The sequence below is a fragment of the Vanellus vanellus genome (assembly GCF_965231255.1).
Source record: "Vanellus vanellus genome assembly, chromosome: 1".
Lineage (NCBI taxonomy): Eukaryota > Metazoa > Chordata > Aves > Charadriiformes > Charadriidae > Vanellus > Vanellus vanellus.
The window spans coordinates 124,858,259-124,873,406 of record NC_138905.1 but is presented as its reverse complement, the minus strand read 5'-3'; the positions used below and the strand labels follow the sequence as shown (position 1 = coordinate 124,873,406).

General features: G+C 36.8%; 1 protein-coding gene across 3 annotated transcripts in view; it reads left to right on the top strand.

The window, feature by feature from the left end:
- KDM6A (lysine demethylase 6A) overlaps positions 1-15,148 on the top strand; it is a 157,621-nt gene that overhangs the window by 68,746 nt on the left and 73,727 nt on the right. For all 3 annotated transcript variants that reach the window (XM_082488007.1, XM_082488006.1, XM_082488005.1), the window contains exon 5: positions 7,207-7,265. In XM_082488007.1, the coding sequence (XP_082344133.1) occupies positions 7,207-7,265 (59 nt within the window). The remainder of the gene's footprint in view (positions 1-7,206; positions 7,266-15,148) is intronic.

Sequence of the window (15,148 nt, the reverse complement as noted above, 5' to 3'; positions counted from 1 at the left end):
ATGAGGCTGATTAAAGGGCTTTGAACATCTGTCATGCAAGGAGAAGTGAAGAGAGCGGGGGTTGTTCAGCCTGGAGAAGAGAAGGCTCAAGGGCATCTTATCGGGGTGTACAAACACCTGATGCAGAAAGTAATGAAGATAGAGCCAGACTCTTCTCAGTGGTATCTAGTGAAAGAAGGAAAGGCAGTGGGCACAAATTTAATGCACAAAATTCCTTTTAAACATAGGAAAACTGTTCGGTTTTTATTTGTTTGTTTGTTTGTTTTCAATCCTAAAAGTGATTGAACAGTGAAGGAAGTTGCCCAGAGCGGTTGTGGAGTTTACCTCTGTACTTGGATGCAATCAAAACCCAGCTGGACATTGCCCTAGGAAACCTGCTCTAGTTGACCCTTCATTGAGCAGAGAGGAGGGTCACCTCCCTGGTTCTCCAGAGAGATCATCTCCGTTTTTTATGCAAACCTTGGGCAAATTGGTGTAGTTATAAAGCATCTGGTCTCAAAGATGGCCTTCTGTTTGGGGTCAGGAGATTTTTTTAAAAATTGTGTATCATTCAAAATAAATTAGAAACTGTGATTGTTAACAGTATTCAGGGAATCTGTAGGGAGAGAGTATTAAATTTGGTTAGATGAATTGTCTCTATGAAACGTCTTTCAAGGTGAATTTAATCTTTGTATGTTGCAGGCACCTTTGCTCACTTGATTTGTTTTAGAAAAATATTGTTTTCTGTCAAAATACTTAAATTATTGAAAATATTTGTATCAAGTGGAAAATTAGGATGTTTACATCAACAGAAATTTTATAAGCTTCAGTGGAAGGCACATAAGTCAGAACCATAGCAATGATCGCTATTTAGACATTTGCTTGACTGTTCTTATGACAAATTTGAGGAGCTATGCTAGTTGATCAGTATTCCATTTTGTCAAGGACCTAAATCCACTTACGGCTAAAGGAATACCCAGTTTACAAACTGCATATATTCCATCATTAATAAACAGTTTTTGAGTTATTGAATGTTGCTTATAATTTTATCTTTAATATTAAAGTACTCCCTATAAAGAGATTGTGGAACAGTGTGTTGTTCAAAGGGTTTTGAAATTATTAGTGTATTTTCAATTAGTTACAGTATGTGGTTTTTGAAAATTCACTAGTAGTCTTGTCTTGATGTACCCTGTCCTTCCCTGTGTTTGGTTGGTTTCTTTTTGTTTTGGTATGCTTTTTCTGCTCTGCCTTCTTAAAAACTTTTCTGTGAAAGGAAAGAAAAAGTAAGTACTTTTTTTTGTGAATTACAAAAGATATATTAGCTGGTTTTCTTCTACAAGTAGTAAATGTGTTTCGGCAATAATTACCGTCTGAAAAGATTAACTTCTTAAAGACAAGGTGAAGTTACTTTGTAGTTATTTACCAAGATGATACATTAATTATTATAAATGCTAGTATATATTTGTCACGGGAATAATGACTTTATTAATTACTTTCACATAGCTGCTGGGATGCAGGCACACACCTAGTACAATTTTTTTACTATTGTGATTATTGCTCAAGAAGCAGGGTCATGCGGGCATGTTATATATAGCTGTATCTTAAAGATCCTGCATAAACCTAATGATGTTCCAAGTACTATAAAATTTCTTGAAGACCTTGAAGAAGCCAAAACCAGTGATATTTGTAATATACTCCTTGCAGGGATCTTAGTATTTTTGCAGGTGTTGGGAATGTGTAGGACATGTAAATAGGTAGCTCTCTTTTTCATGTTTGTGCAAATCTAAACAAATTTTATTTGAACCTTCCCCTCTTTCTCCCGAACACTTACAGTCTATGTGACTGGAACTGCTAGAGCTTGTCAGCTCCCAAAGGCATATAGCTGTTTATGCACAAGAGCCTGAGTGGAATCTTTTATGCGGTACATATTCTCCAGGGAGCCGTTATTATATATTGAGTACTGTCATGAGGAAATATTAGGCACCATAGTGTCAAAACTTCATCTTTCATTTTTTTCAGTGAAGAATAAGCATATTCACACATTTAATCACAGAAACTGTTCTTTCGCTTTGAACAGGTGGCTGAGAGGCCCTGTGACCACAGGATGCAACCTAAACTGTAAACCCCTGTTTTCGTAGTTAGGTTTTCTGAAGAGCAGTGGCCCCCTGCCCACGTGTGTCTTCTGCAGCATGGTGTGACGTGGGCTGGACTGCAGGTTCCATTGGAACTTGAGCAGCTGTGGAAGGGGCGTTCAGAGTCCTGCTGGAAGCAATTTTAATATGTAATCAAAGACTTTTTGATTCCTGGCAATAGTAAGCAAATGCAGAACAGTCACTGATCTCATAAGGGTGCTGAACTTCATCTTTTTTTTCATAGTTTTCCTTCAGACTTCCACCAACCAACTGCACAGGGACTTTGTTTCTCCTGTTTTGTTTTTTATTTTGTAGTATGGTGAGATACACTCTGATTTCTGTCTAAACTATCAACTTTTTAATGAAATAAAGGGGGTTATTTTACCTATGTCTCGTCCTGCCCCTTACACTATTTCTTCTTTACGACTGTATTTGCCTACATGTCTCACTGGTTAAGGACCTGCATGGAGAAAGCTGACAGGCAGGCTGTGATGTTACTTCATGTTTTTATCCTTCTTGTACTGATCCACAGAAGTTGATTTCTCGCAAGTCAAACATTTATATCTGGCTTAGGAGGTAATAAATTATTGCATTTTTTCCTTTTTTTTTTAATATAGGTTGCCTGTTTAAGTTTTTTATCTAGGATTTCGCTCTTTCTGTTTGAAAAGTCATTGTAGGTTTGATACGTGTTTTTCTGGCAGCAGTGTAGGCTTAAAGAGCTTTTACTTATTTTGCTTACATTGCACTCTTCCACTTGTGCTAATGCAGTTGTTGGGGGGGTTACACAGTGATCTTGGCTGGGAAACTGATCCAGTTAAAAATAATCCTTTTTTTATCTGGATATTAATAACTCAGATGAGTTCTGGCATCCAGTTGGCTGTAGTACTCTACAAATGATGGTATCAGCAAAAACAAGAGGCAGTGTTAGACCGGGAATGTTTCTAAATCAGTAATGCTATGATACTATGGCAAAAACTGCTCCTTTTAATTTTTAAGTTGGAAGGTCCTGGCTGGATACTGCCCTGAGGCTGCTTTGACTCTTTAGCGTCTTTTTCTACTCCGACTTTCTAGAAGTGTCTGCTTAATAGTTTCACTTGCAAACATAACTTCTTTGTATATTCTTGTATTTATAAAACACAAATTTGGAGTCAATAACAGGGTCTCAATTGCTTGTGGCAGATTACGTTACTGGTGAAAAATATCCAGACCCAGATGTGGAAGCTATACATTTCTAGAGTCAAAGATGGTCGTTTGTAAGTCTGAATGTGAGTATGGCCACTTGTTACACAGGACAGGTACATTTTTCTCAACCTGTATTTATAGATAAAGTGTAACTGTGGTGGTCTAGTCTGATGTCTTTCTGCTGGAAGCACTGGCTGCATGCTTGAAGGTGGAGAAAAAGACTTCGTTGTGAACTTGCCCTGAAATAGCTTGAGAACAAAGCATGTGAAATGTTGGGGATCTGTTTCCATCTGCTGCTTCGAAGAGACTATAAACCAGTTATTTGGGTTAATACAGAAGGTCTGTGAGATGGGTGGAGTTCTCCTCATTGTTTAATTTTTTTTTTTCTTGATTGCTTAAAACAAAAAAGACCAAAAAGTCTTCAACATGCTTACTCATCTCAGTTTCATAAAAAGGTACATACAGATATATTTTTGCCTTCTGAGTTACCTATCAGTAAAATACTGTGGCTTATACCTTTTGTGAAATATAATTGAAATGTTGCTCAGCATTAAATAGTGCATGTAAGTAGCAGAATACACAATATAAACTTGACAATCTTCTTAAATTGCGTAAGCGTGTAAAATGGAAAGAGGTTTTTGAGCCATCTAGTGGTTGGTATGAAACATTTTAACATTATTTGATAGTACATAGAAAATGTAAATGAGATCAGCTTGGAAATAGCATTTCTAATTTGTCTGCTTTTTAATAGCCTGGCTGCAGAATGAAAAAACCCTAGACATTAAACTTCAAATTTGAGGTACAGTCTGTTTCAGTTTGCAGCTTTTTTCAATTTACTGTAGATTTTAGTGAAGAGAGAGATCTGATAACATAAAAATTACATTAGAAGTTAGTAGCCAAAGAATGAGTTTTGTTAGCATGAGATCTTTGGAAATTTTGAGAGTTGTTAAGAGTTCAAGGAAAGGATTGTAATAAAATAATTTTATTTTCTACTTCTTACTGAAGAATGTTTGGAGGGAAAAAAGTAGGGTTGTATTCTACCTCACCAGCTATTTGTAGCAGGATTTTGAATACCAGGGATTAAATTAAAAAAAAAAGTAATCTTTACTGGAAAACATGGGATGGATATTTTTTGTGATAAAATTGTCCAAATAAAAGTAACAGAGGCAACTGAAGACAGATTTCTTGAGACAGGGTGTGTTCCTGGTAAACGTAGTCACAGAATCTTATGATGTTTAGAAAAAGGTTGTTTTGTAGATAAAAAATTCATGTAATGATCCTGCTTGGTCCTGATATGCATTAAGCTGTTCTAGCCTTTCATATTGGCTATTGCCAATAGGAACTTGGCTGCACGTTGAACTTGATGGCAGTCTGTAATACAGGCAGAAAACTTAGTTGCTAAAGTAACGAACTTTATGTGCACCTTTCCTTGAATTATTTCTGGGAAAATACTGCATACATTTAACCACTGTAATATCTTCCAGTCCTTGTGAAAGATCCATCCAAGTTCAAAAACAGAGTAGAAGATATTTTTTAATTTTTAATACTTATTAAGAAAAATTTAATAAACAATCAACAAGCAGTACTAATGGTGTTACATACAGTTAGAGCTATAGTATTTCAGAACATATAAATATGATCCACACTGATGTTTCAGAGTTTGCACCTTTACATTCAAAGTAGAGTATTACAGTCTTAAATCTTGTCCTGTTTTTTATTGAGAAGACAGTAGTAGCTTAACAATTTTTTAAGATCGCTCTCAAATGCTTTGTAAGGCCAAATAAGAATGAGAGAAAAATGAGAAAACCAGTTACAGAACAAAGGACAGAACATTAACGATTGATTTGTGTTTTACTGGGGTGGGGACAACCTGAAAGCTTCATGTGAGTTTGATATGTTAATTACATTTGGACAAATCACCTGCGTCTTGGTCCTGTTGTGCCTTGAAAGTTGATTATTATTAACCCTTAAGATCAAACTATCAGGTAGAATAATGTTCTGAATCTGTAACTTGTTTGGCCTGTGAATTCTAATAGCTTTCAGAAGAGGAAATTAAATTCTGTGAAGATCGAAGAGATTTTTAGTGTCTGGGATGTATTTGCTTGAATTTTGCAATGTGGTGATGAAGGATTTTTGTTATTACTATTATTCTCAACCTTTATGATGATCTAGTCTTGATTGCAATTGGTGGATCTCTGAGGGAACACTGAACGGTTTTGTTAAGTTCTGTTCTACTAATGAGCCTGATCCAAACACAATAAAGTTTACTAGGTGTATTTTGCAGGCTTCCATGTTGCAGATGTGAAAGTCTCTCTTTCTGTCTTACTTCTTCACTTAAAATGACTTTTAAAGCAAGGCATTATCTATGCTCAGTTTTTGAGTTTGCCTTCTTTCCTAGTCTGTTGTTGCCAGAGCATGCTTGGAAAGCAGGAAATACATGGGCTATGGAATTAAAGATCTTTTATCTTGATGATGTCCTTGTTGTGTTTTTGTTCAATTAAATAGGAATGTGGTTTTATGGTAGTATTAAAGTGTCATTTTTTATTGTCTATGTACTTCTCCTGCTACTCCCCCTGTTAAGATCTTCCATTGCTGTAGTATCTGGTCATACCACAGCATTTTCTTGGAAGCTGTCCACTGCTGAAGCTATGATCCAACTGTATTCATGAAAGGATCTTTGGCATTTCCCCTGGTTTTAATTTGCATTTAGAAGATGCAAATAAGGTGTAACGAAATGGTAATATTGGGTCCTGTTTCAGATGAATGCTGATCTTTGAATTGTGTTCTGGTTACGAGTTATTTCCTAGGAGAAATTTGGTTATACCTTTTAATATTTGGATTGGGTTTAAGGCATCACTAGAATTCCTTTTGTGGAATTCCATAGAAATTTGACATGTTGAAGAAGCACTTGCAAGTGGAAGAGAGATTATCTTGAATTACAGTCTTCAACAGTGGAAGTTCCACCTCTAGTCCATGTGTCAGAGCTGTGTTCTTTCAGATGTATTCCTGGTCTCTCAAAACCAGAATTACACATAAGAAAAGCCTAAAAATGTGCCATAGGCAGCATGTACATGTTATTTCCTGTAAGTAATGGAATAGCTCTGCTAAATAGAAAACAACTGTGCTGTGGCAAAAAGAAAAGGCAAATTTTTTATTTTTCCTAACTTAGGAAGTATGTAATAATTATTTGTAGAATTGAATAGTTAAACATTCATGAAACCTCCTCAGTAATGTCACTTTTTAGAAGGAAATCATACTTTTCTTTGAAAAGAAAATGGGGCAGAAATGGGTTTCCAGGAGGAGAAAGATTCGGTTTTTTGTCCCTTTTTTCATCCCTTCCTTTTCCACAAAGTAGGGAAGTAGGAAACAAGTTTGGTTGATGATGAAGAAATATAATTGTCTTAGCTTTGAAGCTGATGATCTGTGTTTTTTGCATTCTCTAAGCATATTTTCAGATTCATATGATTAATGTTTTACTTTAGACACTGAAATTAAGAGTGTGTAGCTTTGTTTACTTTTATGTGAGTATAAATTATTATGACTATGAAATGCTGTTCAGTTATAAAACATTTTTTATTACATTAATTGCCACAGACCTCTACTTTGTCATTTCATTTCCTGGAGTTGTATAAGTAGAATAAAACACATCCGTTTCTCTGATGTAAAACTACTTGAATATTATTATTGTTAGTATTCCTCCAAAATATTTTATGGAGAATCAACTTTTTTTTTTTAAATGTTTACCTGTCTTTTCATTCCTTCTTTTTGATTCTTCCCGTTCAAGGTGAAATTTATATATGCTTGTCTTAAAATGGAAACAAAATGTCAAAGGATGAATAGAATACTGGAAACTCAGTCTTACAGCATATGGTTGTCTTATCTGGGTTTTAAATATTGTTTCTTTTCTTTACAGAATGCTGCCTTTTTATATGGCCTTGGTTTGGTCTACTTCCATTACAATGCCTTTCAATGGTAAGTTGGAATAAACTAACAGTTATCAGTATTGTGCGGTGTTTTTTTAATATGTGAATATTTCAGCTTCAGTTCCATGTGAGTGTATGATAGTTTGATATATTTTTTTTCTGTTGTTATAGATATGATGTTTGAAGAAATCCTGTCCTAGGTCACATGTCTTGACTTACTGTAACACACCTGTGGCAACCACAGCAGTTGCTTGAAAAGGAAAGCACTGACAGGAGACAGTTATAGCACCCTGTAATATGATTCAGCAAGGGTTATGGAGCAGTATGACTTGACAGGTTTTTGTGAATTGTTGTTATCGATAGTCTGTAGCAGCCTGTGTATCTTTTAAAGCCTGTTTACAAAAACCTTCATTTTTCTGTTGGAGAAAAGGTAGCAAAGTTGGATTGCTTTCACTTAGCTTGGTATTTAGTAATTTTTGCAGAGCTGTATAATGTGAAAGTTTTGGATGTGAGAAGCAGTACACTCAGACTTGGATCAGAATGTTTAAAACTGAGGTAGAAAAATCAGTTAGAGTTGCAAATTCTGGCAGGGCTTGGGGACTGAATGGGGTTGCTGTTGGATATGGGGGAGGGGTTGGTTTTCAGTTGGGGTTTTGTTTTTGCTTTGTTGTTGATGGGAGAAGAATGATGAATGGAATAGACTCAGTCACTGGGGTTCTTTTGAAAGGTCTTCAGACTTTCATTTGGGTTTATTCTTGCAGAGATACAGTTAGTGTAATTTGAAAACAGTCAGAAAGGTGCAGTGTGGAAACTGTTAATAAAATAAGTGTGACTTTACTACTTGATTACTGAAAAGTTTATCATCTTGCTGGACTAAGCACAACTGCAGTTAAGGAGGCATTAAACAACTACTGACTGATGGTTTGGAACAATAAAATGGGATTTTTCTCCTCCCCCCATAAATTGTTTCTATGTATCTGTAAGAAAAGATTTGTGCTTTCCTTAGCATGATGTAAATAAGCTTTTATTCTTCAAATTAAGTTGGTTAAATCATGAGCTCAGAACCTGTATTATTTTTTTTGATCTTACAATTTATTGCTTTCTTTATTGATGGTGGTGAAATGAATGTATTTTATGTATTTTATGTGAATGAATGTATTTTATGTGGCATGCAATTCTACTGCATTCTAATTAACCGCGAGAAGAACAGAAAAGTTTTCAGAAAACCTGAGAATCCATTATTTTAAGATAGTGATCAGTCTTGGTTGAATTTCACCAAGTTTCAGAATGTTCTTGTTCTTACACAGGCTTGGCTTCATCATTTAACATTTAGAAGTATTTTGTGCACCCGTTCTTAAAAGGAGTATCTTGTTACAATTTGCACTGTGAAAATGGTAGAAAACTGTTAGATAAAAATAAATAAGACAAAGTAGTTAGATTTAGAGTAGTTGATTTTTTTGAAAGACCACCTGTTGAACATAGACTTTTGCCATCAGCGGATTGTGCTATTTAGCACCTTCCAGTGGATGGAGCAGCAAAGTCAGGTGATTGTGAGGCCTAAATGTTAATAAATTAAAGCTTTGAATTAATTTAGATTTTTCTTCCATGCCTTTAGGTAAGCTTGTTGAGAACATGAGTATAAATTGATGCTGTAGTTTACGATGTTTTAACTACACATAGAGCTTTATGTTAAGGTTGTGTAGAATAATCATATTTGCCATTTCATTCATACAAGTTATGTATAGTGTGCTACTAAGGAAGTTGTGTATTGTTAGAGTATTGGGTAGAATTTTTGGAAGAAGAAAATCTTAACACAAAATCTTACACCTTTGTGTGCGTTTTTTTTGTTTGGTTTTTATCCCTTTGACTGCTTCTCCCATCCCCCCTTCCACTTTACTGTGTTTTCTTGGGGGCGAGAGGAGTGGGATGTGTGGTTGTGGGTGTTTAGGTGTGACAAAATCATAATAAACTTGGAGGTGATAACAAATCATTTACAGTAGATATGTTGTTTTTTGTAGATCTTAATCCTCCACAGGACTTTCTTGCAGATTGCAAGGAGAATCCTGCTTCTTTCAGAGTGAAATGCTAGTCAAACTGTCTTATTTCCTGCTGCAGCTATTTCCATCTACTTATGTTCATAGACTACCCAATTCTACATAGTTTGGGCAGGTAGAGACCTCTAGACTGTTTAAGGTAGTTTAAGCTATTGTGCTTCATCCGTGAACCATTTCAGATATTCATAGATTTTAATGAGAGGCATGTACGTAGTCCTAAAAGGAGGGGGGTAAGGAAGTGCTTGAGGTTTTTGAGTGTCCCGTATTAACTGGGATAATAAAAAAGCAAGTGGGAATAAGGTCAGTTTCAGAATTCTTGTTCATATTTTTACAATATTTTTTAAGTTTTCCAGCTTTCATAAAATAAAGTGTTGGATTGGCTACAAGACATATGCAATTCACTGTAATTCAATATTGTGCACTTCACTATATATTAAAGCAGCATTACAGCATTAGCTTAAGTACAAATCGTAGCCAATACATCATTTTATATTGATGATTTTGTTTGACTATTCATGTAAGAACGGAAAGTTCTCAACATATATACAAACATTGCAATACTGTGATCAGACCAAACCTATTTCATGCTATTATTATAGTAACATATGGCATAAGGCATTAGCTCCATAAATTGAGTCAAGTATGGTAAAATAGGTCTTACAGATCTTAAATTTTGATACTCTGTTCTTTCATAACATTTATTATCAAGCAGTAAATAAAGTGGTTGGCTGATTTTCTCTGTCTACCTGTTTCTCAAGTAGGGTAGAACACCAGTAGAATAGAGATAGTGGAGATATTCACATAACTTGAATAATTTCATATCCACCTTAGTTGTCTTTTAGATTGAACACTTAAAGAATTTCAGTAGTTCATCAAAGGCTATCCCTTCATTTCAGTGCAATAGCTGCATCTGAGTGTAGTGGCTTGGGTGCCAAATTTTCTCTTCTACTTCATTAAGGATTCTGAACCTGACTAGTCTATAATTTGCTGATTTACACTGAGTTCCACCAAAATAAAAAGATGGACTCCAAGCTCTGCAATTGTGTCCTGAAACTGGCTCTAACACCCTCTTCGGATCCCAGTGTCCCAACCCTGGTGCTCCAAGGCCATCCTGCAGTGTTTTCAGTGACTGTTATTTTGCAAATTGCTGGACAGTGTGTGTGAGAAAGACACACTATTCCTCAGAAACACTTTACAGGAGATTGAGGTCAGTCACCTTATTGCCCCATGTAGCATACCCTGAGGCTCTTCAGTCCAAGGATTCCTTATCAGCTGTAGAAGTTAAGTGTTCCATAAAACTCAGTCCTTCAGCATTGACACTTTTGTGGGACACTGTACTAAAAAAAAGCCAGACTAATGCAAGAGGTGATCCAGACCCTTTTTGTCACCTCCATCACAGCTTAAGATGCAGATTGCCTAAGGAAAATCTGTTATCTCTGACTTGAACTTTTTGGCCCTTCTACAGCCGTCCTTGCATTGTCTGTCATCTGTTCTGTATCAAGCAATATCTAGAACCACCATCCCTGCTTTTGGCTCCTTTAAAGTAACTGAACAGCCAGCCCAGTCTGTTCGCACTGCTGCATCCTGGCACTTCTGTAAGCTCGGGTGTTCTGTAAGCTCGGGTGTTCTGTATGCTGGAATTTATCCTGTTAGTGTGAGTTTGACTCCTTGGAACAGGGACATGGGAGTGCAGCACAAAACGCTTTTTTCCCCTCTTCAGCTCTGATTCAAAATAGGTCCTTGACATCAAGAAGGCAGCTGCAGTCTTTCATTATTCTTATCTAATTTGGGTAAAGACATTTAATAGGCAAGATGGAGCAAGCATGTACTTCAGTCTCCAACATACAAGCACTGAGCAGCCTCTCCACGTCACATCTCTGCTGCTGCTGAATTCCACAACCCTCTAAAGGCCAAGAAGACAGCAGAAGGCAGTTCTCAGTTGTTATCTGTGGTACTGCATCTCATCTCTTGGTCACCACGCAGGCCGCCAGACACCTGAGAATCACTTTTCTCCTAAGAAGTCCTTTGAAGGCTTCAGTGAGGCAGGAGCATTCTGTCCCACATACCTACAGGAAAACGCACAAAACCTACCATCAACTGTGAGACGGCCTTAATGCCAATCACATTGGACCATTTACTTGAGCTGAATGAGTCTGGTCTTTTTCTTGCTCTATCAGTCATTCTCTTTCATCTTTTCCCAGAAGATGAAGTTTTGCTCTTCTCACAGTCCAACTGAAATTCTAAAGCAGCTTTTTAAACTGCTTTTAAAGTACCCAGGTCTACAGTGGAATGCAAACTTTTTTTCAGTAGTCTCATGCACCAACCTTCAGTTCCGCACGCCTTATTAATTTACCCAAGAAGCTATTGTTTTATGATGGTTGCTGTTTGCCTGTGAGAGTGTGAGAGTCCTGTGCTGTCAAGGACCATTCTTTGCCCTTCTTTGCTTCCTCTATCAATACTTTCTTTTTTTTTCAGGGGCAAGCTGTTAGTAACACAGTAAGATTTGTTCTTGAGGGGGTTATTATTTCTCTTTCCAGCAGGACCAGATCCTTCAGTTGGTTCTCAAACTGTTTGTGTCAGTGGTTAGCATATCCAAGGAACTGGGCTCTTCCACACAAAGAGTAATTGAGTGGGTAGTGAGGCATTTAGGAATGCAAACCATGTAGTGGGGGGACCTCCTTCACTTGTATGGGAACACTCCATCCATCGTGCAGACAGCAAGCACTGGACTACTTCATCAAATTTGATGTCTGCTCTGAATGCTTCCAGGTATACAAGTAGTTTGTGCCATTGTGGAGGCCACGTGGCGTTTGTTGAAATAGCTCAGTGGTTGCAGTTTTCATGAAAGGCTCTTGCGATTCACCGAACTGACAATGACATTGCACTGGTAATTGACAGTTTGTGGAGTTCCTGCTTTGGAAACACCTGCAATGGAAAGTCCAGGAGTGATATAACTTGAGAGTAGGAGAACAGCTTGCTTACTAATAACTTGTGATCTTCAAGGTGCACGTCTATATTGGTGCTTCTTTCCCTGTTCTGTCAGAGTCCTTTCAGCCAGTCTGGTATTTGTAGTTAGCTTCATAAGGAGGTCAGAATTTAAACACACACTGTGTAAATACTGTTTTGTCAAATATTTCTCAGGTTTCAGGTGGCTGGGTTTATATATGTATTTTTCAGGTATATAAAATGGGAACGTACATGTAGACTACACATACTAATTGTAATTAACTGTTAATGAAGTGGTAATTAACTTTCTCTTTAGTTGTCTGCTCCTTCTGTGATTGTGTACCAAACATACTTTTTGGATTGGTGAAAACACATAATGTCTGCTAATGCTGGAAAAAAAAAACAATACTCTCAGCTGCTGTTGTAGAGAAACGTTTAAAGACTTTGCTGCTCTAAATGTTTTACCAGTCAACTGTTATGGCCCTATGGACAGAGGAGATGTATCTAAAGACTGTAAAAGTATTTAATAAAATTGCAGTGTCCTGACTACTGCTGTGTACAGACATTGTGTTTTAAGTTCAAACTATGATTATGAGTTTCAAATAGGAATTTGTCTATCATAGCCACGCGTCATTCTCAGTGGTGAGGTTATGAAATGACATGAGACTTAAAATAGGTGGTCAGAAAATTGAAAGAGGGTAAAGAATAAGAAAAAGAAAGTTTCATTCCAGCTCCATCAAGCATTTTTCTTGATATATTAGAATAGTGTTGTGTTCTTTTATTTTATAGGCTCATTCTGATTTTCATGTTTTTTGTTTGAAACATACGGGTGTTAACTTTTGAATAGTTAAATCAATGCCAGTTTTTATTCTTTTGCCTAGTTCAAAGCTAATTTTTTTCCAGTCTATCCAAGTAAAACCTTCCAATAGAAGTCTTATGAGAGCTCACTAAATGTTTAATACAATCTTCTATTAATTATTATTCAGCTGCTTTCTTCACTTTCATAATGGTAGGCATTGTTGTATAGATGAGTGGGCGGAAAGATAGCTGCAGTATTGATTTTGGAAGGCTTGATTTGGAGATGATAGATTCATGTCATTTTTATTTTTCGTGAATTACTGTAGCAGTGCTGTGCAAAATGTAAGCCTAGAGGTGCTTTTCATTCTCTGTAGTGTCTGTTTTCCAGTCCTGCTTTCCCATTTTCAAGTGTTAGATAGCCTTTCCTGCCTGTTAATAGAAAAGCTCCCATTCTTGGAGAAAACTCTTATTTAATTTAAAGAAATTATAGTAGACTCAACCAAAGTCGTTTCTTACCATGCGGTTAGTCAATATCTTCAGATAAGAAACCAAAAGTCATCTCTTGCTGAATTTAGACTACTGTCACTTATTTCTGCAGTATGAGAGCTCCCAGCCCTCGATTTGATGATTTATCCTTTGGACTAATGTATGTTTAGTCTGCTGAAGGATTAAAATGAAAAGCTCTGTCTGCACATGAAGGCCAGTTAATTAGTGGTGGAGACTAACAACCTATTTGAGGAAGGCTGTGTGCTATCATCTCTGAAGGAGGCTGTTAGCCTCTTGAGCCAAGTCCTGCGTGGAATGTGACAGATCATCAAGCTGTTAGCTTATATCTGCTCTTCTGGTTTTTGGTCAAACTGTAAGAGAGCTTTGAGGGAAAGCATCTGAGTAACTTGGATTCCTTGGACCCTCTAGACCTGTACTTTCCTTGATGTAGGCTTGGGGAGAGGACAGAAATGGGATTAGTGATGTTTCAGAGCAAGCAAAGATTTGTACAAGGATCAAGTGACTCCTCCCGTATCCAGAAGGCTCAGCTCGGGCAGAGAGATGGCCCAGGAAGAACTGCACTTATCAACATTGGGCCACATTCTCTCTCATTTCCCTTTACTACTACAGTACGTGCACCTACTTTCCAGTTCTTTTCATGTCTGCTTCCTTCTGTATTGTACCAACCTGTCATCTGCACTGGATGTTACTGAGCACTTACAATTGAAATGGATGTCAGTGATGTTGCAGATGTTTTGCTATTGATGTAGTAAGGGACTGAATCTGGAGCTCTGGGCATGGCACTGGGAAACAGGCAGCCCCAAAATAAAACTGAAGATTTTACTGTAGTCCATGTTCTTGATGTGTCCTGTAATTTTGAGTCCATTGCTGTTTTGTTTAAATGTTTCCCATAGGTAAAATTAGGTCAATATTAATTCAGCTGTGGTGTAGAACTGCTTGTCTGTCTGTAAGAGTTAATGAGTAAAGGTGTTTTCAGAGTTTGAGTGTTTTATTCTATGAAAATTGGACTGACTATTTAAAAATCAGGCTATAGTTACTACCTACAACTGGTAGAAATTGTTGAAAATGCTGCCATTCAGATCACTTTATTTGTGAAATTTTGATGACGCCCTTTTTCAGAGAAGTAGTGGAAGTAATTTTTATTTGTTATTATTGGTGATTGTCATCCTGGAAAAACTTAAGAACTGCATAATTGATACAGAATTAACACTAGAGTGAAGTAAGATGCAGGCCAGTATTTTGAATGGAGAAGACAGCTGATTTTTAGTTAGAAAAGCTGTTTTGGGGAATATTTGGTGTATTCTTATGACACTTTTCCCTTAATTTACTGATGTAATTATGCTTCATTGTAAGTTTGAATTTATTGTTACCTTTCAGAATTGTCTTTTAGTTTTTATTATGGCATCCAAGGATACAGAATTTAAGCTGCAAGCAAGACACTGACCCAGGAGTTCCCTGGCATTTTGAGTGCATATGGATTCACTCTTAAATGTAAATCCATCACATATTAGAAACTGAAAGAAAATTTTGAGTGGAGAGTCTTTCACCAAACTCTCTACCAGTGTGTCCATTCCATTGCCAAATCAATGCAATGGATGGGAGCAATCAATACTCCCGGAGTATGCTC